Here is a 20,519-nt window from a genome sequence, read left to right as displayed (position 1 = left end):
TGGACATATGTCTACTTACATTTCTATTAAAGTCATATCTGATATGGCTGTCTGTCTCCTGAGGGGCCCTGCCAGAGCCTTACAGATACAAAGGCAGCTGCTAGCAGCCAACCATTGGACTGAGTCAGGGGGTCCCCAATGGAGGAGTTGGAGGGAGTACTGGAGGAGTTGAAGGGATTGCAGCCTCATAGGAAGAATGATGATGTCAGCCAACCAGACACCCCAGGGCTCCCAGGAACTAAACCAGCAACCAAGGGGTATACATGGTTCCGGCCAAAAATGTAACAGAGGAATGCCTTGGCGGTCATCAGTGGGAGGAGAGGTCCTTGGTCCTATGAAGGCTCAATAGATGCCCCAGCATGGGGAAATCGAGGGGGGGAGTCGGTTGGGTGGAGGGGCATCCTCAAGTGGCAAGGGGAGAGAGGATGGGTTGGGGGTTTGCTGGGAGGGGGGAACCTAGGAAAGGGAATAACATTCTAAATGTAAATGAAGACTATATTCAATAAAAAAAACACTAGTGAAACCAGTGTCCATGAGGATATAAATGGATAAACACTTGTTCTGTGTCCATAAAACAGAGTGTTGCCAAGGTCATCCAACAGTCAGCATTAATATGTACAACATGAGCAAGCCTGACACTAACCTGAGTTTAAAAAACCACCATATCGCTTTCCCTCAAAGGGGCACATGCTGATAAGTCTGTTTCTGTAACATTTTAGAGAGTAAAAGACCACCTACGGTGACAGGAAGTAGCCTGTCAGGATGAGACTGGGGAGGGATGGAGAGGAGGCTAGGAAGTGGTAGATACATTAACTATCTTGACTTTGATTATGATTTTATAATAGATGTGTACATTAATACTTCAGATCTCAGGAAGTCTCTCAGGAAGTCAGCCTGAGCTAGGGGCGGGTCAGAGTCCCACTCGGAAGGCTCCAACACTTAGCTACAGAAAACAGCAGCAGCAGCAAAGTAGTGATCGGAGTGTCCGGCGGTGGGACCCACGCCAGCAGCGACTTGTAAGTTGCTACATTAAATAACCCACAACTGTCATCTCACTTGGCACACCTGCGCTATTTTACACACACACACACACACACACACACACACACACACACACACACACACAAACTCATTCACCTCAAGACACTTTCTCTACTTGGCCCTCCAAAACTTCAGGTCAGACTTTCACCCGCTCTCTGACCACTGAATACTTGTCCCGTCAATCACTCCACAGGAAGCAGAACTCAGTTCTTGATACTATCTTCTTCGCTGCACTAGGTGACCTCGATCGGTCTCAGCTCTCACACCAGCTACTTGCTGACTGCTCTGATTTTGTATTTCCATGCTGTTTCTCAGTCCCCACACGGCTTTGTCATGGGCAGCATTCTGACACCCAGAACACCTATCAATCTGCCCACGGTATGCACACAGTATGCACACGGGGGGACATCTGCTCTTTCTATATTGCATCAGCACAACTTTATATTTGCTGAAACCAAAGCCTCTGTCTCAGACCTATACCCCACATGGACTCCATCTACGAATCTTGCTAGCTCAAAATACACCCCAGCCTCGGTTCTCCTCTTCATCTCTGGTCAAGTCAACATCACCCCCAATCCAGGACACACTGCTATCATGGCTTGCCTAGATCATCACAATGTCCTCTGAACTGTTAACCTCTCTCTGCCTCTGCCTCTGCCTTTGTCTCCTGAGACTCTCTCTGTTCTAATGGAAATCAAAAAGGAGTCAGATAAAATATGTTAGATAGTCTCTCTGGATGTTGTTGTTATGGTAGTAGTGGTAGTTGTGGGGGTGGGAAGGTAGAGGGAGGAGGTGATTGGTGGTGGTAGTGGTGGAGGAGGAGGGGAAGGAAGTGATGGAGGGGAGAGGAGGTGATTGGGAATGGAGTTGGTGGTAGTGGTAATGGTAGTGGTGGTGGTGTTAATGGCGGAGGTGGTAGTGGTGGTGGTGTTAATGGTGGAGGTGGTAGTGTGGTGGTGGTGGTGGTGGTGGTGGCAAGGGCGGCGGCAGCAGCGGCAGCGACAACAGTGGCGACTGTGGAGACAGCCCCAGTGGTGCAGGCTGCAGATAGCTAGCCTGGTCATCCTCCCATGCCTGACTCCACAGCACTAGAGTTACAGGCCCTTGCATACTGATGCGTGACTTTTTACGTGGGTGCTATAGATTCAAATCATGTTTTCTTTTCAGTAAGCATGAAGTCACCCCCATCACCTCCTACCCTCAGTCCCTCTGATTTTGGAAAAAGATTTCAGGCCATCCAAGTCGAGATTCTTCAAATGCCTTCAAGGTTTCCCTCAATCCCTTCATCATCTTTATGAACCAAGTATCTTTGTGTCTTCTTGCCTCTCATCTCTCTCTCTACTAAGTATTGAGGTGCTAGAAAATGTGTGACACTTTGGGCCTTTGCACATGCTGCCAAGGTCACTTTCCTTCCCCAGCCTGGAGTTCACGTCGTGTCTTTTTCTTCCCTTCTTCAGCTTCTAGTCAAGACCAACCTTTTGAAGAGATATTTTTGTGTAAAACTGAACCTTCTGTCTACCCCTGTCCCCAGATACTCCATGTTTTCCTAGTGTATCTGACTACCTTATCTACATTACTGCATGACTTATGTAATACATCCTGTCTCTCCCAGGAGGACAGGGACCAGCCAGCAGCTGCCTGTGTAAGGCTTCCTCACTGCTATAGCTTCAGTTCCTACCAGCTGACACATTGTAACGGCTCAGTAGGTTTGTAGCAAGAAATGAAAAAGAGACCATGAAAATGAAGAAAATCGGATGAGTATGCCAAAAGTAGCTGTGGGTCCACAGAGGGACTTGACACCTAATCCAGGATAAGCAGCAGTCACACCTTCCCATCAGCCGTGAGGTGGTGAAAGGCCTGGACTAGAGCCAGAGACCTAGAAGGGAGCTCTTGTTTCAGATCTAAAGACATCAATCACCCTGCGCTGCTAATATCAGTGTCCTCAGTTTCCCAAAATACCAGGCATAGAATGAGAGCTAAAGATTTGGAAAAAGACTTCCAGGTAAACAGTTCTGTGGTCAGAAGACTCCATGTCCTAGGTGTAACTGAAGAAAAAGTCTCCAACAGAGGAACAGTGTCATGTGTTCTCCAACACCTCTGCCTGTGGACTAGAGCGGAGGAAATATCCGACTTACCAGTCTCCAGGGACAGCAGAGGTGCAGTGAGACAAATGAGTCCAAATAGCACTTTCATATTCTCCTGGGGAAACAGAAGAAGGGACGAAAGGCAGGGGGTTACTAATCCAGCAAATGTCTCCGTGCCCTGAGCCCACCTGTCCTCGCCTACACCACCAGGACACACTGAAGAGCCTTCCTCACACTCCAAGTTACTTCTGGCTAGGTAGGAGGGTGGGGGAGAATGGAATCAGGAACACACTTGACAACTCGAGATTCAAAACATTCCTGGCATCTTTCTCCGAATGCATGTCTAGTCTTGCACTCCACACGATTCCCCTCAGAACACATCGACAACCAAAATAGAGTACACCCAGCTCTCCACACCCATGGGAGCTACGTCTGCAGATCCAACCAATTGCCCAGGCTAACCAACTTGAAAGAATGTGCTTCTGTGTTGAAGATGAATGGTTTTCAGTGTGTTAACAGTCTCCAGGGCACAGGATACATTAGTTGACGTTCACACTTGATCAGACACCGTAACTAACCAGGAGATGATAAAGGCACACTGGCGGGTGTAGAAGGGGCTTGAGCGCCTGTGTATTTCAATAGCTACGGTTATGGAACTGGTTGCCATGAGTAAAAGGGACAAGTGGGTACACTAAACCCAAAGTCTCTGCCTTTGTACGTTTGTCTCCACCTGGAAGATATTTCCCACACACAGCTCAAGTCATGCCTTCATTTTAAAACCCAATATTCAATTGTCTGTACAGCATGATACATGGACATGTACCCCCAAAAAGACTAAACTAAATCATGTTGACATGGAAAAGCTGACCTTATTCTTGTGGTTTAGATGGATTTCCCTTTACTGGGGATTTTTATATTTTCCAGAAGGTCTCTGGTGACTATGCTCCAAAGGCCTCACCAGCATGACCGTAGCTTAGCATTTTGGCTCCATGTTAAACTGTGTTCCTGGTGGCAGGGTCTACTTTTAAAATTCTTACTCTTATGCCTTCAGTTTACAAAATGTTGAGTTTTGTGATTTCTCATCGAATTCATGTTGCATATTGACCTTACTTAGCTTTCCTTACCCTCATCTGTCTCCCTATCACTCCATCTCTCCCCTCAAGTCCTGCCTTCCTGTCATGTCATATATGGGTTTTTTTGCTAGGTTGCCCCAGAGTAGTAAGACTGCATTCCTAACCCATCCTGTGACTCTGATCCTTTACCATAAAGGTCAGTCATCCGTCACAATGTAGGTTAATAGCACAATCGCTGTGTTTACTCTAAACTGGATTCAGAACATGAAACAAGACAGGAGGGCTTGAAGCTTCTGGCTTGGCTTCTGACTGCCTTCTGTGAGCATAGGGAGTGTCTGTCAAGTCCTTATAGCAGAAAGAAAGAAAAGAAGGGGGCTCCATGCTCCCCAGTGCCCACCTCCAGCTATTCAGTCATTTTAGTATCAACAAGGGTGTTTATAAATAAGTCACACAGACACTGCGGGCTGCCAGTTCACTCAGGTACAAGACTGGGCTTGTTTGATTATTAGGCAGAAAAAGAAAAATATGCCAGGCTGCCTTTTATGGTACGTGGATCACCAGTTGGAATTCTAGGTTATCTGCAGATGAACCACCCTTAACTATTTCATGTCCATGGCCAATGACCTAAGACAACTTTCTTCCCTAGTGTTTTCTTAAGTGGTAGAGGGACAGGGAAGCAAGTTTTCCATCAACCCTTATCCTGCTTTAGGCAGGATGTAGAAAAACCCTTTACCCTCAGCAGCAACTTTTCTGGGTCCTTATCTGTCATCAGATAAAGTTGATGACAAAACCTGGGGGTTGAATTTCCATACCAAGCTGGGATGTGTAGTGTGATGGTTTGTATATGCTTGGCCCAGGGAGTGGCACTATTAGGAGGTGTGGCCTTGTTGGAGTAGGGGTATCACTGTGGTCATCCTAGATGCCTGGAAGGGAGTCTCCTCATAGGAACCTTCAGATGAAGACAGAACTTCCAGCTCCTTCTGCACCATGCCTGCCTAGATGCTGCCATGTTCCTGCCTTGATGATGTAAGCTGTAAGCCAGCCCCAACTAAATGTTGTCTTTTATTAGAGTTGCTTTGGTCATGGCATTCATAGGAGTAAAACCCTAAATCAGGTAGTAAAGGAGTAAAGAGACCAGAGGGGAAGCTGTTAAACAGGCTTGGTGGTCCACACCTTTAATCTGGGCCACACCTTCTGCGGGAGGCCTACATAAGGACATTAGAAGAAGGAAGATTCGCTCTTTTTCACCTGCTTACATTTATTTGCCAGCACATATGTTAGAAACTTCTTTATAGAAGACCAGCTGAAACAACTAGCCTTGTGGGACTGTACAACTACTAGATTCTTGAACTTCCTGTTCACTGCTGACCATTGTTGGGTTAGTTGGACTACAAACTGTTAGCCATCACAATAAATTCCCTCAATATAGAGAGACATTCCATAAGTTCTATGACTCTGGAGAGCCCTGACTAAGATGGGGGTCAGGGAGGCTCACACTCCAGTTAGGGGGCTGAGGTGAATGCAGACTGCTCTTAACACGATTAGGGTGTGTTTCCTCCAGCAAAAGCAGCTCTATGCCCTTTTGGGAGGAGGCCAGTTGTGTTTTTTCCAACAGAAATTAGGAATCTGACGGTGTAGTAAAGAGAAGAGACCCAGAATGGTCTATAAGGGCTCTGACCCCTACACTCGCTTCAACCAGACAGCCCCAGGAAGGAACCCTGCTATAACCTGCTGTGGACAGAAGAGCCATGGGGCCACAGGCTCGCCCGACAATCTGACCACATCTCCATATATCCCTCTCTCCTTCCAGTCCCAGCCTGGCACATCCACCACCTTGCTCTTCCCTTCTCTGCCATCAAATGTTTGAATTTGCTTCCACACATGCGGGATCCACATGGTTTTTGTCTTAGTCCACCAAACCCTGTGTCCCATCCATCCCCCTCTTGCTGCCTCCATTAAAAACAAAAATAAGAACTGATGTGATACAACACACAAGTATCCCCTCAGAAATAAGTGGCCAGTGAACATCTTTGTATACAGAGGTAACAATCCAAAGACTGTCTGTAGCTGAGAGGAGACAGGCTTCAATCACCCCTGAGAATGACTAAGGACCCTGTCGTGGCCCAGCCTGTTAAGCTGCTTCTTACAGAAATGGTCCTGCTTCTCAGGAGGGAGGGAGCAACTTTAAGGGGTGTGTCTACCTGGGGAAGGAGAGCAGAGGCCTGTTCAAGGAACAGCTGGAAGGGGCCCAAGGGCCACCAGCACCTCAAGACAAGTCTAAAGGTGTTATTCACTCACGACAAAGGCAAAGGGAGCTCAATGTCCCACAGTCCTTTAGGAGAACAAGGCAAAGGAGTCGGGAGTACAGAATTTGACACACAAAGGGTTAAATGAGTTAAATGCATGCACCATGTGTTCTGTCAGACAGAGGACTCAGAAGTTGATAAAATCCCTCTGGGGATGACTGTCTCTCAGTACTGACAAGGCTAAGTAAGGCTTTGCCACACACCCAAAGGAAAAAACTTGGAAAAGTCCCTTTGAAGAGCAGGCACACTAACTTCTTCAGAGAAAAAAAAAAGTATTTTTTCCTTACATCAAACATCCATATGCCCGATGTCCATATTCAGGATTTAAAGTAATTTCCAAAGAGCATGTGCCTTGCTGGCGGTGTGTGCTGAGGGAATCTCGCCAGACATTCTTTATCTCTGCAGTTTCCTCTAGCATTTTGGAGTCTTTTTTATTTTTTCCTCCATGTCTGAGTCATTTCCGTATGCCTATTAAGAGCTGGTGTGGGACTTTTTAATGTCCGCCACTAAAACAGACTGACCAAATCAACGCTAAGCATTTGCAGTAGACTAAATACACTAAATCCAAACTATGAGTCACTCCGGAGGCAGAATTCAGCATCACACTCACTGCTGGAGGGGGTGGGGCAGAGTGGCTCCTCCTCCTTCTCTTCCTCCTCCTCCTCATCATCATCCTCATCATTCTCATCCTCCTCCTCCTCCTCATCATCATCATCATCATCATCGTCGTCATGACACATTCAGAGAGAACAGTCAAGAGCTTCTCCCCCTCAATCCCCAGGAGCCTCAAGAATGACTATAGCTAAAGAGAACCACAGAGAAAATACCACAGTGAGGCTCACAAAATGCAAAGCAGGAAAGATGGACAACTGGGTGTATCTGGGGACCTTCTACAAAGAAGACTCCCTACTCACTCCAGCCCACTTCGCCTTCCACCTGGAACCCCCTTTAAATGGTTTCACTCTTCCCACTTCTTACCCATGATTGGACCACATCTCTGCAACTACATCATCACTATTCCTGAGGAACACTCCCCAAGCCAGGAGCTCTCCTTATGTATTTAAAAAATAAAAAAAGATACTTCAGTCTCTAGCTCAGGGCACCTGGCTCATCCCCACCTCTGTCTTGACTCTGGGGATGGATACAGATTATCCAGATTCCAGTTTATTCCAGATATTCTTTTACCACAACAGATGTGGCCTAACGTTGTGCTAGACTCAGATTGAGAAGCTCAGTGTGAAGTAAAACCCCACTTCACAGCTAGGGTCTTGGCTGCCCCTCCTAAGTACCTGTGCTACTCTGCCCCAGCAAGCATCTCTTCAATCCTCCCTAGCAGCAGGGAGACTTGTGAAGGCTCTGAGGTAACCAATCGGATTCTGGCCTTGGGCACTCACACACACACCCCTTCCTCACAGCCAGGGACAAGTTACACAGCAACTCATGGTACAACATGCAGGGGTTTCAGACAGTTCAGGCAGCCCCCTGGTGATTGGCCTTCTCTGCCACAGATGGGTGAAAGCAGGGCAGGATCAGACTCCTCCCACATCCCTGTGAGCAGGGAGCCATACTCCACAGCGTACATAGGCCAGGTGCATGGGAAGTACTAGTGGAAGAGAGGTAGGGGGATGGCAGGAATCCACCATCCGCCATCTTTGAATACCTCTTTCTCAGTCTCTTCCACAAGCACGCACCCATCTTTCCCCGTGTCTGCTGTTAGGAGGCCTCAAAAGCCCCTCAGTAGATGAGGTCACCTACACTAAATTATTGTTAACAGATTTTCCAGAGATTCCAGTGTTCTGTTACAGCAACAGATGCAGCCTCACATCACACTAGACTCAGATTGAGAAGCATCAATGTGAAGTAAAGTATGAAAAAAAATAGAAAATAAGGACGAGAATCAATATGACCATTACTGAATCACAACAAAAGTCCCTTCTCAGGAGAGTGGTCAGGACAAGAGCAGTGATGGAAGGATGAGCTAACAGAACGTGGGAGTGAGCTGGTCCTCATCCTAGGGCCACAAGGGAAAGAGGCAAGGCCTTTCTGTCGTTCTGCAAGATCTACCTTGTCTAATGCAGGCACAAGGAAAGTGACGGCCATGGGCCCCAACATATCCCTCCAGGCACATTCAGACCTGAAGAGAGTACTCTTCTTGTCTGTGGTCATACTGAATCTATTAGAACATTTCTTATGAATGAGAAATTTCCCATGGGTTTGAAGAATTCTCTTCCTCTTTCTGAGGAATTCCCCAACACTGCAAATCCTGCCTTCCAGAACAGAAGCTACGCAGGGTGCTGTGAGATACACAATGGGTAGACATCTATGTGTGGGTCCAGCTCAGAGGAAACTCCTAAGTGCTGCTGGGGGAAAGCTTGTCCTGGGCCTGGGAACTTGGTGTGCAAAGACAGGCTGTTCTGTCCCAATAGTAGGAGCTTCCTAGAGCAGGCACAACTAGCCCATAGTTAGCCCCAAACCCTCTCTCCAGCCAGCTCTTTCTACATTATAAGGATCTGAGTGCATCTGAAGTTGACACCCTAGTCAATACAATACACTTCTATACAGCTCTGCCAGGACTCCACAGCAGACATATTGGCAGTAAATTCCTCCAAGGCACCCAATACAGACTTTGGCAGCCATGGAATTGGAGTCTGGGGAGTTAGGTAAAGAATCCCAGGGTACCCGAGACCATGAAGCATGATCCAGAGGTAGTTCTGGTGGTCCAATCTCTAGTGGGCTTATCCTTTAGGCCTTATAGACTCTTTTCTGACAGAGGACATTCTGGTGAGCTGCAACGCAGACATGTACAAATCATGGACTTAGGGGAATTCTAGAGGAAATTCTAAGGAACCCAAACCTCAATAGAAACCCAGAGGATGAGAATAAATCAAGACTAAGTTCTTCCTCCTCCCAGGGACCTGTTGGAGCCAACCTCCAAATCTGAAATTTATAAAGGAAATCTTAACCATGTTTATTCTACTATCTACCTAGTCTATCATCTATCTTTCTTTCATCTATCTACCATCTATCTATTATCTATCATCTACCTACCTACCTATCTACCTATCTACCTAACTGCTATGACAAAATGCTTGCCCGAAAACAACTTATAATGAATTAATTTGGCTCGTAGTTCTAGGGTCTGAGACCACAGTACCAGCATTTGTTTTGTGCCGTGTCATCCATGGAAGAATGTGAAAAGCAGAACACAGAGCCGGGTAGGGCTGAGCAAGCAGGAGAGGGCTGCACTCACTCCTGTGAAGCCCCCACTCCTGCAAGAATGAACCTACTGCCCTACTGACATTAACCCATTCACGGGAACAGGGCCTTTGAGCCCTAACTGTCTCTGAGGTTTGCCTCACACAACCGCACTGGAGATCCTGTCTCCCACCTGTGAACTCTTCTGACCACACTCAAACCACAGCACACACATTCCACATTTCTAGCATCCTCCCTACATGCCTACTATCCCAAGCAATGCCTCATAGTGCTCCAGCATTTGTAAGGCATCTGTAGCCTCTCACCTAGAATCATGTATGCATGTGTAGACTTAATGTATGGAGAGATATTTAGAGAAGTCAGCCCCCATTAATTTGGTCATAATTGTGAAAAATTGAGAGTTTAAACATGTACCCCAGCTTATTGAGTGCCACAGCCTACATGTCTACTAGAAATTGGTAGAAATGTAAAGAGTGGGATTTGGTATTAAACTAAATCCACCAATGGCAATGGTGATGCCCCCAGCTGTGTCTTTGTTATATACACATTCGATTAGCTACTCAATAGTTGACAGACTTTAGACCAAAAATGTCACTGTGACAGGTAAGGCTGAAAGGAATGTGTAAGGCTATAAAACCATTGACTATAGAAACCACAGTACAATTGTACTTAGAGGTGCCCTTGCTTCTGAAACCAGAATGGGCACATTTCCAAGGAAATCTATAGGCATGCAAGGAGCTTGAGTCTATCCCACTGGGTTCATAAGTTTTACCCAAAGAGATCTAGGAAGGGAGTTGTTTTTATCTTGAAACAAAGGTGATTGTGTCACTGAATGCAAAGGTAAGTTGCCTCCAAGATCTCTTCAAGGAAAAATTAAAAGATATCAGAGAAATAGACCATGAGGTAAGTTACATTATAGTTTCAGGGTAAGTGCTCACTTTTGATTTCTCCTTCAGTCTCTGTGCTCAGTGTCTAAGTGGTGCTAACTCAGTACATATCCCTTATCAACTCATGGTTCCCAATTGTGAGAAACGGAGGCATCAAGGCCACAAGCTCCAACCCTCAGGATAAGATAGAGCATCTAACACTACCTTCTAAAAAGTCCATGGGCCTAGGAATTTCTTAGGCTCAGAAAGGAGAGGGTGGTGTCTATTCTACAGAGTGTCACATACAGTGTCACATACACATTCTAAGTGTGGTAACCACTAGAGAAACAGCTGTACAGAACTACAGGTAAGGGACACAAGAAGGGACCGAAGAGACTCACATCTTAGAAGCCCCAATGAACACTGAGGCCTTCAATTTTCAATCATAGTACATTGATTTCGCTTATTTGCCCACACAAAGAGGGGAAGGAAGTATCTTTTTCACCACAGAGGATGCAGAGAGATGAAGATAAGGTGAAAAACTGCCAAGCTGGCTTCATGTGCTGCTAGGAAAAGTTAACACTCAGCTACATAGGCTTAAAGCTGTAAGACGGCCCATCTCAACAGAGCCACACAGGCAAAAGGGAAAAGTGAGGTAGAGACATGGCTCCTGTCACCGGACACTACAGTCAAGGCTAGGCCAGTGAGGTGAGAAGAGCTACGACTCTTAGCTGAGGGTCTACAGAGGCTGCAGCAGCGTTCTCCCAGAGAATTTCCACTGTTTTCTTTTCTATCAAGTTTAACAAATGTAACATTTATAGAGTGGAACACAGAAGCCTTGGGTGCTCAGTTCCAAAGCTGGAACAACTGTAGGCACCAGGAATACTCCTGTATTTTCCACGCCATCAAATTCCTTTGTGCTCCTCACTATCCACCTCCATGAACACGACGCCCAGTGTTGTGACCTGCCCTGCCACCTCTACATATGATCCCATCCCAGGTGGCTAGCTCCTATACCATCCACCCCTACAGTTTATCTACTCGTGCATGGGCTACGCCAGGCTCCACACCCACACAAATGCTTTAAATCCTACTACCTAGTCATGCAGTGAACCCAGTAGTTGTCAGCATGGTTGGCAGGGCCTCTGGGCGAGCATTCCAGAAATTATACAGAAGGGAAACGTGAGGAGCTAGTGAGTGTAGTGGCTGACATTGTGCCAAGAATCCTGGGGCCTTAGAACCCTCCCCAGGCTAGGCTCCAGAAAAGCCCTCCCTCGTGGGTCCAAGAGTCAATGTGCGCAGAACATGCGTGCAGAACATGCCTGCAGTGTGTGCAGAACATGCCTGTCATAGCTTTCTCCCCTCTGGATGTTTTACAGCCTGACGACTGCTCTCCTTCAGAGATGGATTCTACCGAGATCAGCACAACTTGCTGTCTTCATCAGTTACATACAATAACTCTTCCTTCTTGCATACTGTATACAATAGATCCTGCCTCCTTGTACAGTTATATACGGTAACTCCACCTCTCTGTTCACCTATATCTAATAAACACACTGAGCTTCCAAGGAGATGAGGCTTCTCCATCATCAGAGAATACTGGCTATTCTGTATGTCTGTTTATCCTTTCTCCATTGCTCCCCCCATTAGGTCAAGTCCCTACAGACATGTAGGATGTTGCAGGGGACACTTTGGGTGACCATCAAATTCTAGAATCTAGACCAACGCAAGGCAGTCCTTTTCACGAAGCATTGACCCTGTCCATCATGCGCAGCAGGTGTCCCCCAGACGCAGCGACAGAACGTGTTTGTGGTGTTTTGAGCTTAACCCCTGGCTCTACTCCACATCTGTAGAAAATGAAGAGTTGGCACAGCTTCCATACACACCGAAGGGCTTAGGGACGTTATAACTGCGATGACAACTAGAAGATTCATCTCTCACTGCATTGAGACCTTGACTTGAGTCAAGATCAGGTCTGCATGTGGTCACTGGCTCATCTGTTCCCTCTGAAGACCATGCTGTTCTCTGTCAACTTAGATACAATGCTGCGTAGCCTTACACTAAGAACTGGCATGCTGAAATAAGCAAGTTTAATAAAAGTGCTTTTACTTATTCCTTGCGTTTAGACATCATGTTGCTGTTTAAAAATGGCAGCACAGCTGAATTTAATGATATCATTTTGAAGCTGCAAACAGGTTGTTTAAAAATATTTACACAAAAGCGTTGGGTGACCGACAGGGTGATATCCCCTGACTGAAGGGGACAGCACCTCACCTTCACTTCATCCTCTAGGAACCATTGCTGTGCCTTCAGGTGACCTGGGTTCCTGAGGTAACCAGGCCTGCAGGCCTAGCCTCTCCAGACCCTTTCTGTCAGCAGGAAGCTGTGCTGTGATTACTAACTTGTAGTTGTGGAGCAGTTAACTTCAGAGGCCTATGTCTTGCTCTTCCTGTCCCTTTAATGAAAACCAAATAAAAGTTTCTACCTGACTTTACATCAATTTTATTTTCCCAAGTATTTCATGTTTACCTTGAGGACACTGACAGCCAGGGGCTTTCCGGGTTGTTTTTACCATTCTATTTTCTGTTTTTTTTTCTCTTATACTTTTTTACGACATCTTATTTTTATGACATCTTATAAATCCTTTTCAAAACAGGTGAGATAGAAAAACGTCTTACTCGCTCTGTCATGAGTATGCTGACAGACACACAGGAGAAAGGGACAGCTTAGAATCCAAAGGGACAGGACTTGGAAAATCTCCAATGACTCTGCATGCTTGGTGACAGCTCCCTCTGACAGGACCCCTCTGCCCACACTTGCATTGGGTGTGGTTAGGAATCTGGCACTTCTGGATCCCCATCCCCCACCCCTTACCCCACCCACCCACCCACCCCACCACCCCACCCCACCCACACACCCACCCACCGTCTCCCACCCCCCTACCCCCCCACCCCTGCAAGCAAGCCAGCAAGCAATCAGAGGAGAGTGAAGCTGCTAACACTGCAGATCCTTCTCCTGTGTTGCTAACCAGGCTGCAAACACAGAGGGAGGGAAACACCGACCAAGTGCCCGATTTTAATAACAACACACACGGGGCAGGCCACGGCCGGCGAGGCAGGGCCCTGACACCCTCTCTGCTCTGCAGTGGCAGGTTCACAGTAGATCCACCATGCAGCATCAGACTCCTGAGGATCTATGCTCTTCCCCACACCGGATGCCGTGGCTGTCCCACTGCAACGGTCTGGCTTTGCGGTTGGTTTTACCAGCAAGCTATTCCTGCTGACTGCAGGTGAGTAGGCACTCCCTGCTAGCCCCTCCCATCTGCAGGCTTTCAGTGCATCCTGGTTCCCTTGCACAGCTGGCCGTGAGCCCATCTCAGCATCCCTGTTCTTCCTTAGAAAGCCACTGAGCTGTGCGCATGACCACTGTCTCCACACCCTCTCTTCTGGAGATAGATGCTCTTCTGGTATTCTATGACTTGCCAAGAGGGCACATGCACTCGAAGACAGGGATTTTCATTTATTCACTTCACTTCCCCTCATACTTCCCCCAGTGCCTGGCACATGGTAGCATTCGATGAATATTTGTCTGGTATAATAAGTAAAGCTAACGTTAAGCAGTCTCACTGGGATGGAGGATTTAGCAGAAGATGTTACAAGCCTCGGGAACATGAAGAACACTCTCCTGCCACATTACAACATGGGCCTTCGGCAGAGCCAAGGCTGTGGGAGAATTTAGAACCAATGGCTTCCATGGACCTGCACACTGGGCACCCAGACTGAGCCCACCGGCAGGTACCACTGTGTACCAGATGGCAGCCAGGCCGGACTGGGCATAAGTCAGGGTCAGGTACCTTCCCCTTCTGATCCCATTTCAAGGGACACCATGTTTCCACCTAGCTAGGGAGCTAGTTTGAAATATGTGTGTATATTGTTAAATAAAATAATGTGTAGGATATTAAGACATTAGAAGGAATCTAAAGAAAAAAGAAAAAAGAAAAAGAAAAGGATGGCAGCAGTCTTGGTAAGAGGGGAAGGGAGTACTTGTCCCCAGCACCAGGCTGTGAGCTCACAGCCATGGGGTTCCATGTGCTATATCCACACACCCAGAAGATTGGCACTAAGCGAGGACGACTCAAAGCAATTCCAATGACAGATGGACTTCATCTCCTCTTTATCGTGGCCCGAGTAGCCCAACTGATTAGATTCCGTTGTCTCAGTTCCTAGGCTGTTCCTTGGGGTCAGAATGATGGGATATTCCCACCTGGTGAACATCCCAAGTAGTGCAGAGAGCTAGCCCTGGTAGGAAGAGGAGTCTACCTGCCTTCCCTGGTAGCCTCTCTCACTCCCCCCTCACCTCCCCCTTCCCCCCCCCCCTCCACTGTCCCCCACACCCTCCCCCATCCCCTGCCCAAGACTTTTGTCAGAGGGATTTGAAGCCCAGAGGGTACCAGTCCTCAGACAAAATAGCCTCTAGGTTTCTGATATAAAGCAAGGTGATCTAGGCATTTCACCCACAAGACGTCTGGGAGGAGAAAGGGCCCTGAGAATAAAGGGTCCAATAAACAGCTAAGTGCGCATTTGTAAAGACTGGATCTACATTCCACAGTATCGACCTGTCTGGAGAGAGGAGACATCCCATGGGGGGGGGGGGTAGGTAATCCACCTCTTGCCTCATTTAGACCTATCTTCCTTCCGAGCCCAAACCTCTAAGAGGAACACTCCTGAACAAGTTAGTTACATTTGGCCGGATCCCAAGGCCTGGGGGCAATTTACTTAAGGGAAACTCACCTACCTAGAGCAAACTTAGAGAGTTGAGCAAGTTCCCCAAACACACACACACACACACACACACACACACACACACACACACACGGGGGGGGGGGGGGGAGAGGACCGTCATCACCTTTATCCTACATACAGAGCGAATGAGAAAGCTGACCTGTTGGCTACCGAGAGTAACTTAGGAAGGGCATTTGTCAGGGTCAAGGCAGCTCTGAGGCTCGGCCACCCCATTTCAGGAACTCTCTAGATCTCTCCTACCTGGGCGTGCCCGGGTGCCCCAGTGGGATGCGCAGCAATCCAGCAGCTCCGAGCTAAACCCGTCCAGGCCAGGCCGGGAGCAACCGGAGCCCTGGGAGCCGCACAAGGGCTGCTCCGGCGCGCGCTCGGGGATCACATTCCTTCCGTTCGCGGGGCCGGCGGGCACCAGCTGGGCTCCCGCCCTTCTCGGTCGGCGCCGCGCTCCCGGGCGGCTCTAGGCGCCCGCACGAGCTCCGTCCTCCTGAGCCACACGCTGCTCCCACTCCTAGGCGGCCCGCGGGGGCGTGCAGCAGGCGGAGATTGCAGGCCAGCGTCCTCAGTCCCGGGCTCCAGCGAGCTGGCCTGCTGCCCACGCCCCGCCCTGGGAGCCGGATAGGTTGGGCTGTGGAGTTCCTGCCCCACATCCCAGAGTCTCTACATCCCTGCAGAGCATTCCAGGGTCTCTGTATCCCCCGGGGAGGAGGCATTGGAGGGTCACTGCATCTCCTTGAGGCATTCCACGGTCCCTGCATCCTTGCCAGGTATCCAGATTCCCAGATGGCTTGGCTCCTCTGAGCAGCCTCTGTGTTCCCACCCAAACCAAAGTTAGCTGGGACAACTCACCTCGGCATCACATCACAACCAGATTGTGCCACTTAACTAAGATCTGAGCTGGTGACCCACAGGGTATCAGATCCTGAAGCAAACACACACCTCTGTGCGCAGCACAGCCTCTGGAGCCCAGTGCTGTGTGCCTCAAACTGGCTCTGAGAACTTAACCAGGTCACTAAGTCTGCAATACCTTGATTTCCTCTTTTGGTATGAAGGCCCGTGGACTCTATAGGTAGGAGGAGTTAAAGCTAAAGAGCACTGGCAAAGGTTTTATACCTCGTTGGTTTACTGCTGTCCACTAGGCTGAAAAACAGGTCCTCTTATCATAACCCAATTAATTGCAGGACTTGCTATTTAAAGAATTCCAGAGTTCTCAGAATGCCCAGACGGGAGAAAGAAAAAAAAAAAGCAAGAATAACCAAGTTTTAGGACAGAGTGCAAGGAGGACATTGTGGTCTGGGAAACCACACCAACCATTCATTCCATGTCCCCCCCGCACCCCCCTTCTTCCACGCTCATAATGGGCCACCCTGCAATATAACTGCAAGAAATAGTGATTGCTTGCTTCTTCTAGAAATAGCACATGGCCATTTCCTGCATGTCTTTGAGGGTGGGCAGGCCTTGGATTTCCTGGTATATTCCCAGTATGCAGCCCAGAAACCCAAGGTTGAAGTAAATGGGGGGGAGGGGAAGGGAGGCAACTCTGAAATGGAAGAAAGCTTAAAGAAGCAGTATGAATAGTCTATCATAGATGCCACCTGTGGCCTAGCAGGGAAGAAGTTCTTCACTCATTTCCAAAAGGCAGGCTCAAGTCTGGAAGGATCTGGTGCCCTACCCTAACCCTGTTCCTAACCCTGTTCCTATCCCTGTCTTGTGGGTCTGTATTCCAGAGGTGGTTCTCCCAGATTTGAATCCATCTAACTCACAATCACAGATGATTTGAACCCCTTAGCGGCCAGAAATGCCATGTCAGAATTACTGAGGGCTGCCTGGTGTCAGGATTTTTCAAAGCCTCCAGGGGACTCTGCTGTGCAGCCCTCATCATGATGCAGACAGACCAAGTCTTCAAACTCAAGGCTGTCTGGGCAGATGTGTACTGTGGTAGTCCCCGTCTTTGTTCCTTGTCTTACTGCTTATTAACCACGAGCAATAATTATGTGCAGTGATTATGTACAGGTTCAATGTGGCATTTCGAACATCCATACAGTTTGATCATACCCACCCCTGTCATCCCTCTTCCGCTTCTTCATGCTCTAGTGGTCTCCATTCCAGGCCGTGTTAAATGGCTTCACAGCATTATTAGCAATTCTATGCATTATCCTAAAAAGGTGGGATTTTATGTTGGCTGTAATTAATTCCTTAGAGCTGAATAATACTCAATTTTATGTATATGCTGCTCTTTCTTTATCCACTTATTTATCAAAAGGCTCCCAGACTGGTTCATGATTTGATAGTGGTTAATGGGACAGCATCATCAAAGATGGCCAAGCCTGTGTCTGCCTGCTGATGGCCATGCCTGTGTCTGCATGCTGATGGCCATGCCTGTGTCTGTATGCTGCTGGTCATGCCTGTGTCTGCATGCTGATGGCCATGCCTGTGTCTGTATGCTGCTGGTCATGCCTGTGTCTGCATGCTGATGGCCATGCCTGTGTCTGCATGCTGATGGCCATGCCTGTGTCTGTATGCTGATGGTCATGCCTGTGTCTGCATGCTGATGGCCATGCCTGTGTCTGTATGCTGATGGCCATGCCTGTGTCTGTATGCTGATGGCCAAGCCTGTGTCTGTATGCTGATGGTCATGCCTGTGTCTGTATGCTGATGGTCATGCCTGTGTCTGTATGCTGATGGTCATGCCTGTGTCTGCATGCTGATGGCCATGCCTGTGTCTGCCTGCTGACTTAGATGTTTTTAAGGACCAGATCCAGGAGCATTGGAAAAGGATCATGAGGTAGTCCTATTAGAAGTGTGTATGTGTTGAATGCTAAAAACATGTGAGCCTAACTTGAGACTGTCACTTGGTGATAGAGCACTTGCCTAGCATGAACCAGGCCAAGAATTTTATCCTGACTACCACAGACAATATAAATATGTGTACGAAGCAGCAATCTGGAAACTTTATATTGGTGAACATAAACTTGCCCAGACACAAATACTGAAAGATTTGAAAGGAGTTTACAAATAGCAAAATTGATCTATGCAATAATGTAGAAATAACATTTATTTATAGAGTCTCATTGTGTCACCTAGGGTAGCCTTCAAGTCCTGGGTTCCTATGATCTACCTGCCCATCCTTCCAAGAAACAAGGCATGCACCATATGGCTTTTTCCTTTTTAAATACTACCTGTTCCCTACCAATACCCTACATGGCCTGGAGACACGTGGACTTCCACTTGCAGGCAGAGTTCTCTGATTCACATTCCAAGTGATAAAATGTACAAGTGATAAAATCCTCCCCTTACGATCTCCAAGGTTTTACCCAGGGCCTGGGTCTCTCTTCCTCCCTCCCTCAGACGTGTTGGGCGTTTCCCTCAGTGTCCTTGCCTTTAGCTTCCTTTCTTTGGGGAACCTGTGTGTGGCCGTTTTACTCAGCTGATCACCTGGGATCCGTGTAAGCTACAGATGGCCGCTCCCAGGGTGCTCTGCTCAGTTCCCAGCACCACACGGATGTTCTGAGTATGTTCACACGTTTTAGCATAAGATATACTGCTAACCTGCTGTCCCATGCTGTTGACAGCCCTGGGTTCCATCAGTGTCATAATGAAGTCTGGCATCCAATATGGCCTGAGCCAAAGAGCAGCCACTGATCAGTAAAGCATCTAACCGTCTCCAGATGGTCCAAAGGAGCCAGGGACTAAAGAGCCAAAGCCTCTAAGAGGCCACAGAAAATGACTCTGGAAGGATATAACACTGGGCTCCGCTACAGTTTTTAAGACCACAGATGACTTGTGGGTCAGCAATCTTCCCTGGAGATCAGGCAGCCGGTAATCTCTCTCATCTTCTCTACACCTAAAGACTTCCAGTTAGAACCAGTTGGGGGAGAACCCGTGAAGAGCGTATTGTGACTGGCAAAGATCCTGGGTCTTAAGTCAGTAAACACGAAACAGCTCTGAATCAGTCTTTTTTTTTTTCAATCATCAGAAAGAAAGAATTCATAGGAGCACACAGAGAAATGCACATGTCGTTACAGACCCTGTTTTGACAGGCAGGCCCTCTGTGACTCTGAACTTGCTACACCTATTTTGGCTATTTGTGGAACTTCCAGTAACCTGCCGCAGAACCGCAGCACAGACTGGAAACCACTGTCCCAGATGGGCTTCCTTGCACAGCCCAGTTCCTCTCCTGTCACACATTTTCCATCTACCGACCTCCAAACAGGGACCTTTGAACCTGCGTCTGATCTCTCTGCTACATCTCAGTTTTAATCGGTTCCACATTCCCTCTTTCTCTAAACCTTTCTTCGGGGCCTTCTGAGAGGGCCTTCCTAGACAATGTACCATGAGGTTGGCTTTTTGTTTCTTGTTTCTATTTTTGTTTTTGTTTTCTTTTGTTTTTTGTTTTGAGCCCTTTACCGAGCAGAAAGCCACAAGTGAACTGGCGGTGACAGCTGACAAGAAGGACTAGCAGACATCATCAGAGCAATGGACCATTTTGTTTTAACTTCCTTCATACCCAGAGGAAAAAGGGAGAGATGTGACAAGCCAGTCACAACTTCCCTGCAGGTCAGTCTTCACTGAGCAAATAGCCAAAGGAGGTGCTGTGCCTGGCTGTGTTCATGTTTACAGAGAAGCACGTCCATGTACTGACGGGACTAACAAAACCAGCCTGGTGAGAAGCTCGCTCCTCCCTCCTCCCTCCTCCCTCCTCCCTCCTCCCTCTTCCTTCCCCTCCCTCTCTCCATCTCTCTCAAATCTGTGTCTGTTCCATAATTACTTAAACATGAGAGACTCACAGCGCCAGTAATGGGACCCACTCCACTATTTCCCATAACTCCCCCTGCTGCTCCAGATGTGCCTATTGAAGCTGTCCGGCCCACTCATATGCCAAACACTAGGAGCATTGTCCCTCCTTAAATCCCCCTTCACTTACTCTTCATGTCTCTATATTGTATGTATACATATATGTTCATGTGTGTATGTATGTGGAATGATTTCGGCAAGGTCAGAGGACAACCTCAAGCATTGTCTCTCAGGATCCTCCCGCCTGCTTCTGCCTCGCCAGCAAGAGATCACATGGGTGCTCCACCAATCACAAAGGTGCTCCACCAATCACAAAGGTGCTCCACTGATCACAAAGGTGCTC

At 47.9% G+C, this 20,519-nt stretch overlaps 1 protein-coding gene across 2 annotated transcripts in view; it reads right to left on the bottom strand.

The window, feature by feature from the left end:
• Il1r1 (interleukin 1 receptor type 1) overlaps nucleotides 1-20,519 on the bottom strand; it is a 74,781-nt gene that overhangs the window by 23,996 nt on the left and 30,266 nt on the right. Inside the window, exons 1-2 of one of the 2 annotated variants that reach the window (XM_052193247.1) lie at nucleotides 15,629-15,928; nucleotides 3,177-3,240 (exon numbers count right to left, since the gene is read on the bottom strand). In XM_052193247.1, coding sequence (XP_052049207.1) covers nucleotides 3,177-3,234 — 58 coding nt within the window. In that variant the 5' untranslated portion in view covers nucleotides 3,235-3,240; nucleotides 15,629-15,928. Of the gene's footprint in view, nucleotides 1-3,176; nucleotides 3,241-15,628; nucleotides 15,929-20,519 lie in introns of those variants that run through there. The other variant, XM_052193246.1, reaches the window with a different exon arrangement.

This window comes from Apodemus sylvaticus, chromosome 9 (genome assembly GCF_947179515.1).
Source record: "Apodemus sylvaticus chromosome 9, mApoSyl1.1, whole genome shotgun sequence".
NCBI lineage: Eukaryota > Metazoa > Chordata > Mammalia > Rodentia > Muridae > Apodemus > Apodemus sylvaticus.
The sequence above is the reverse complement of the archived record's forward strand: the minus strand, read 5'-3'. Positions and strand labels throughout refer to the sequence as shown.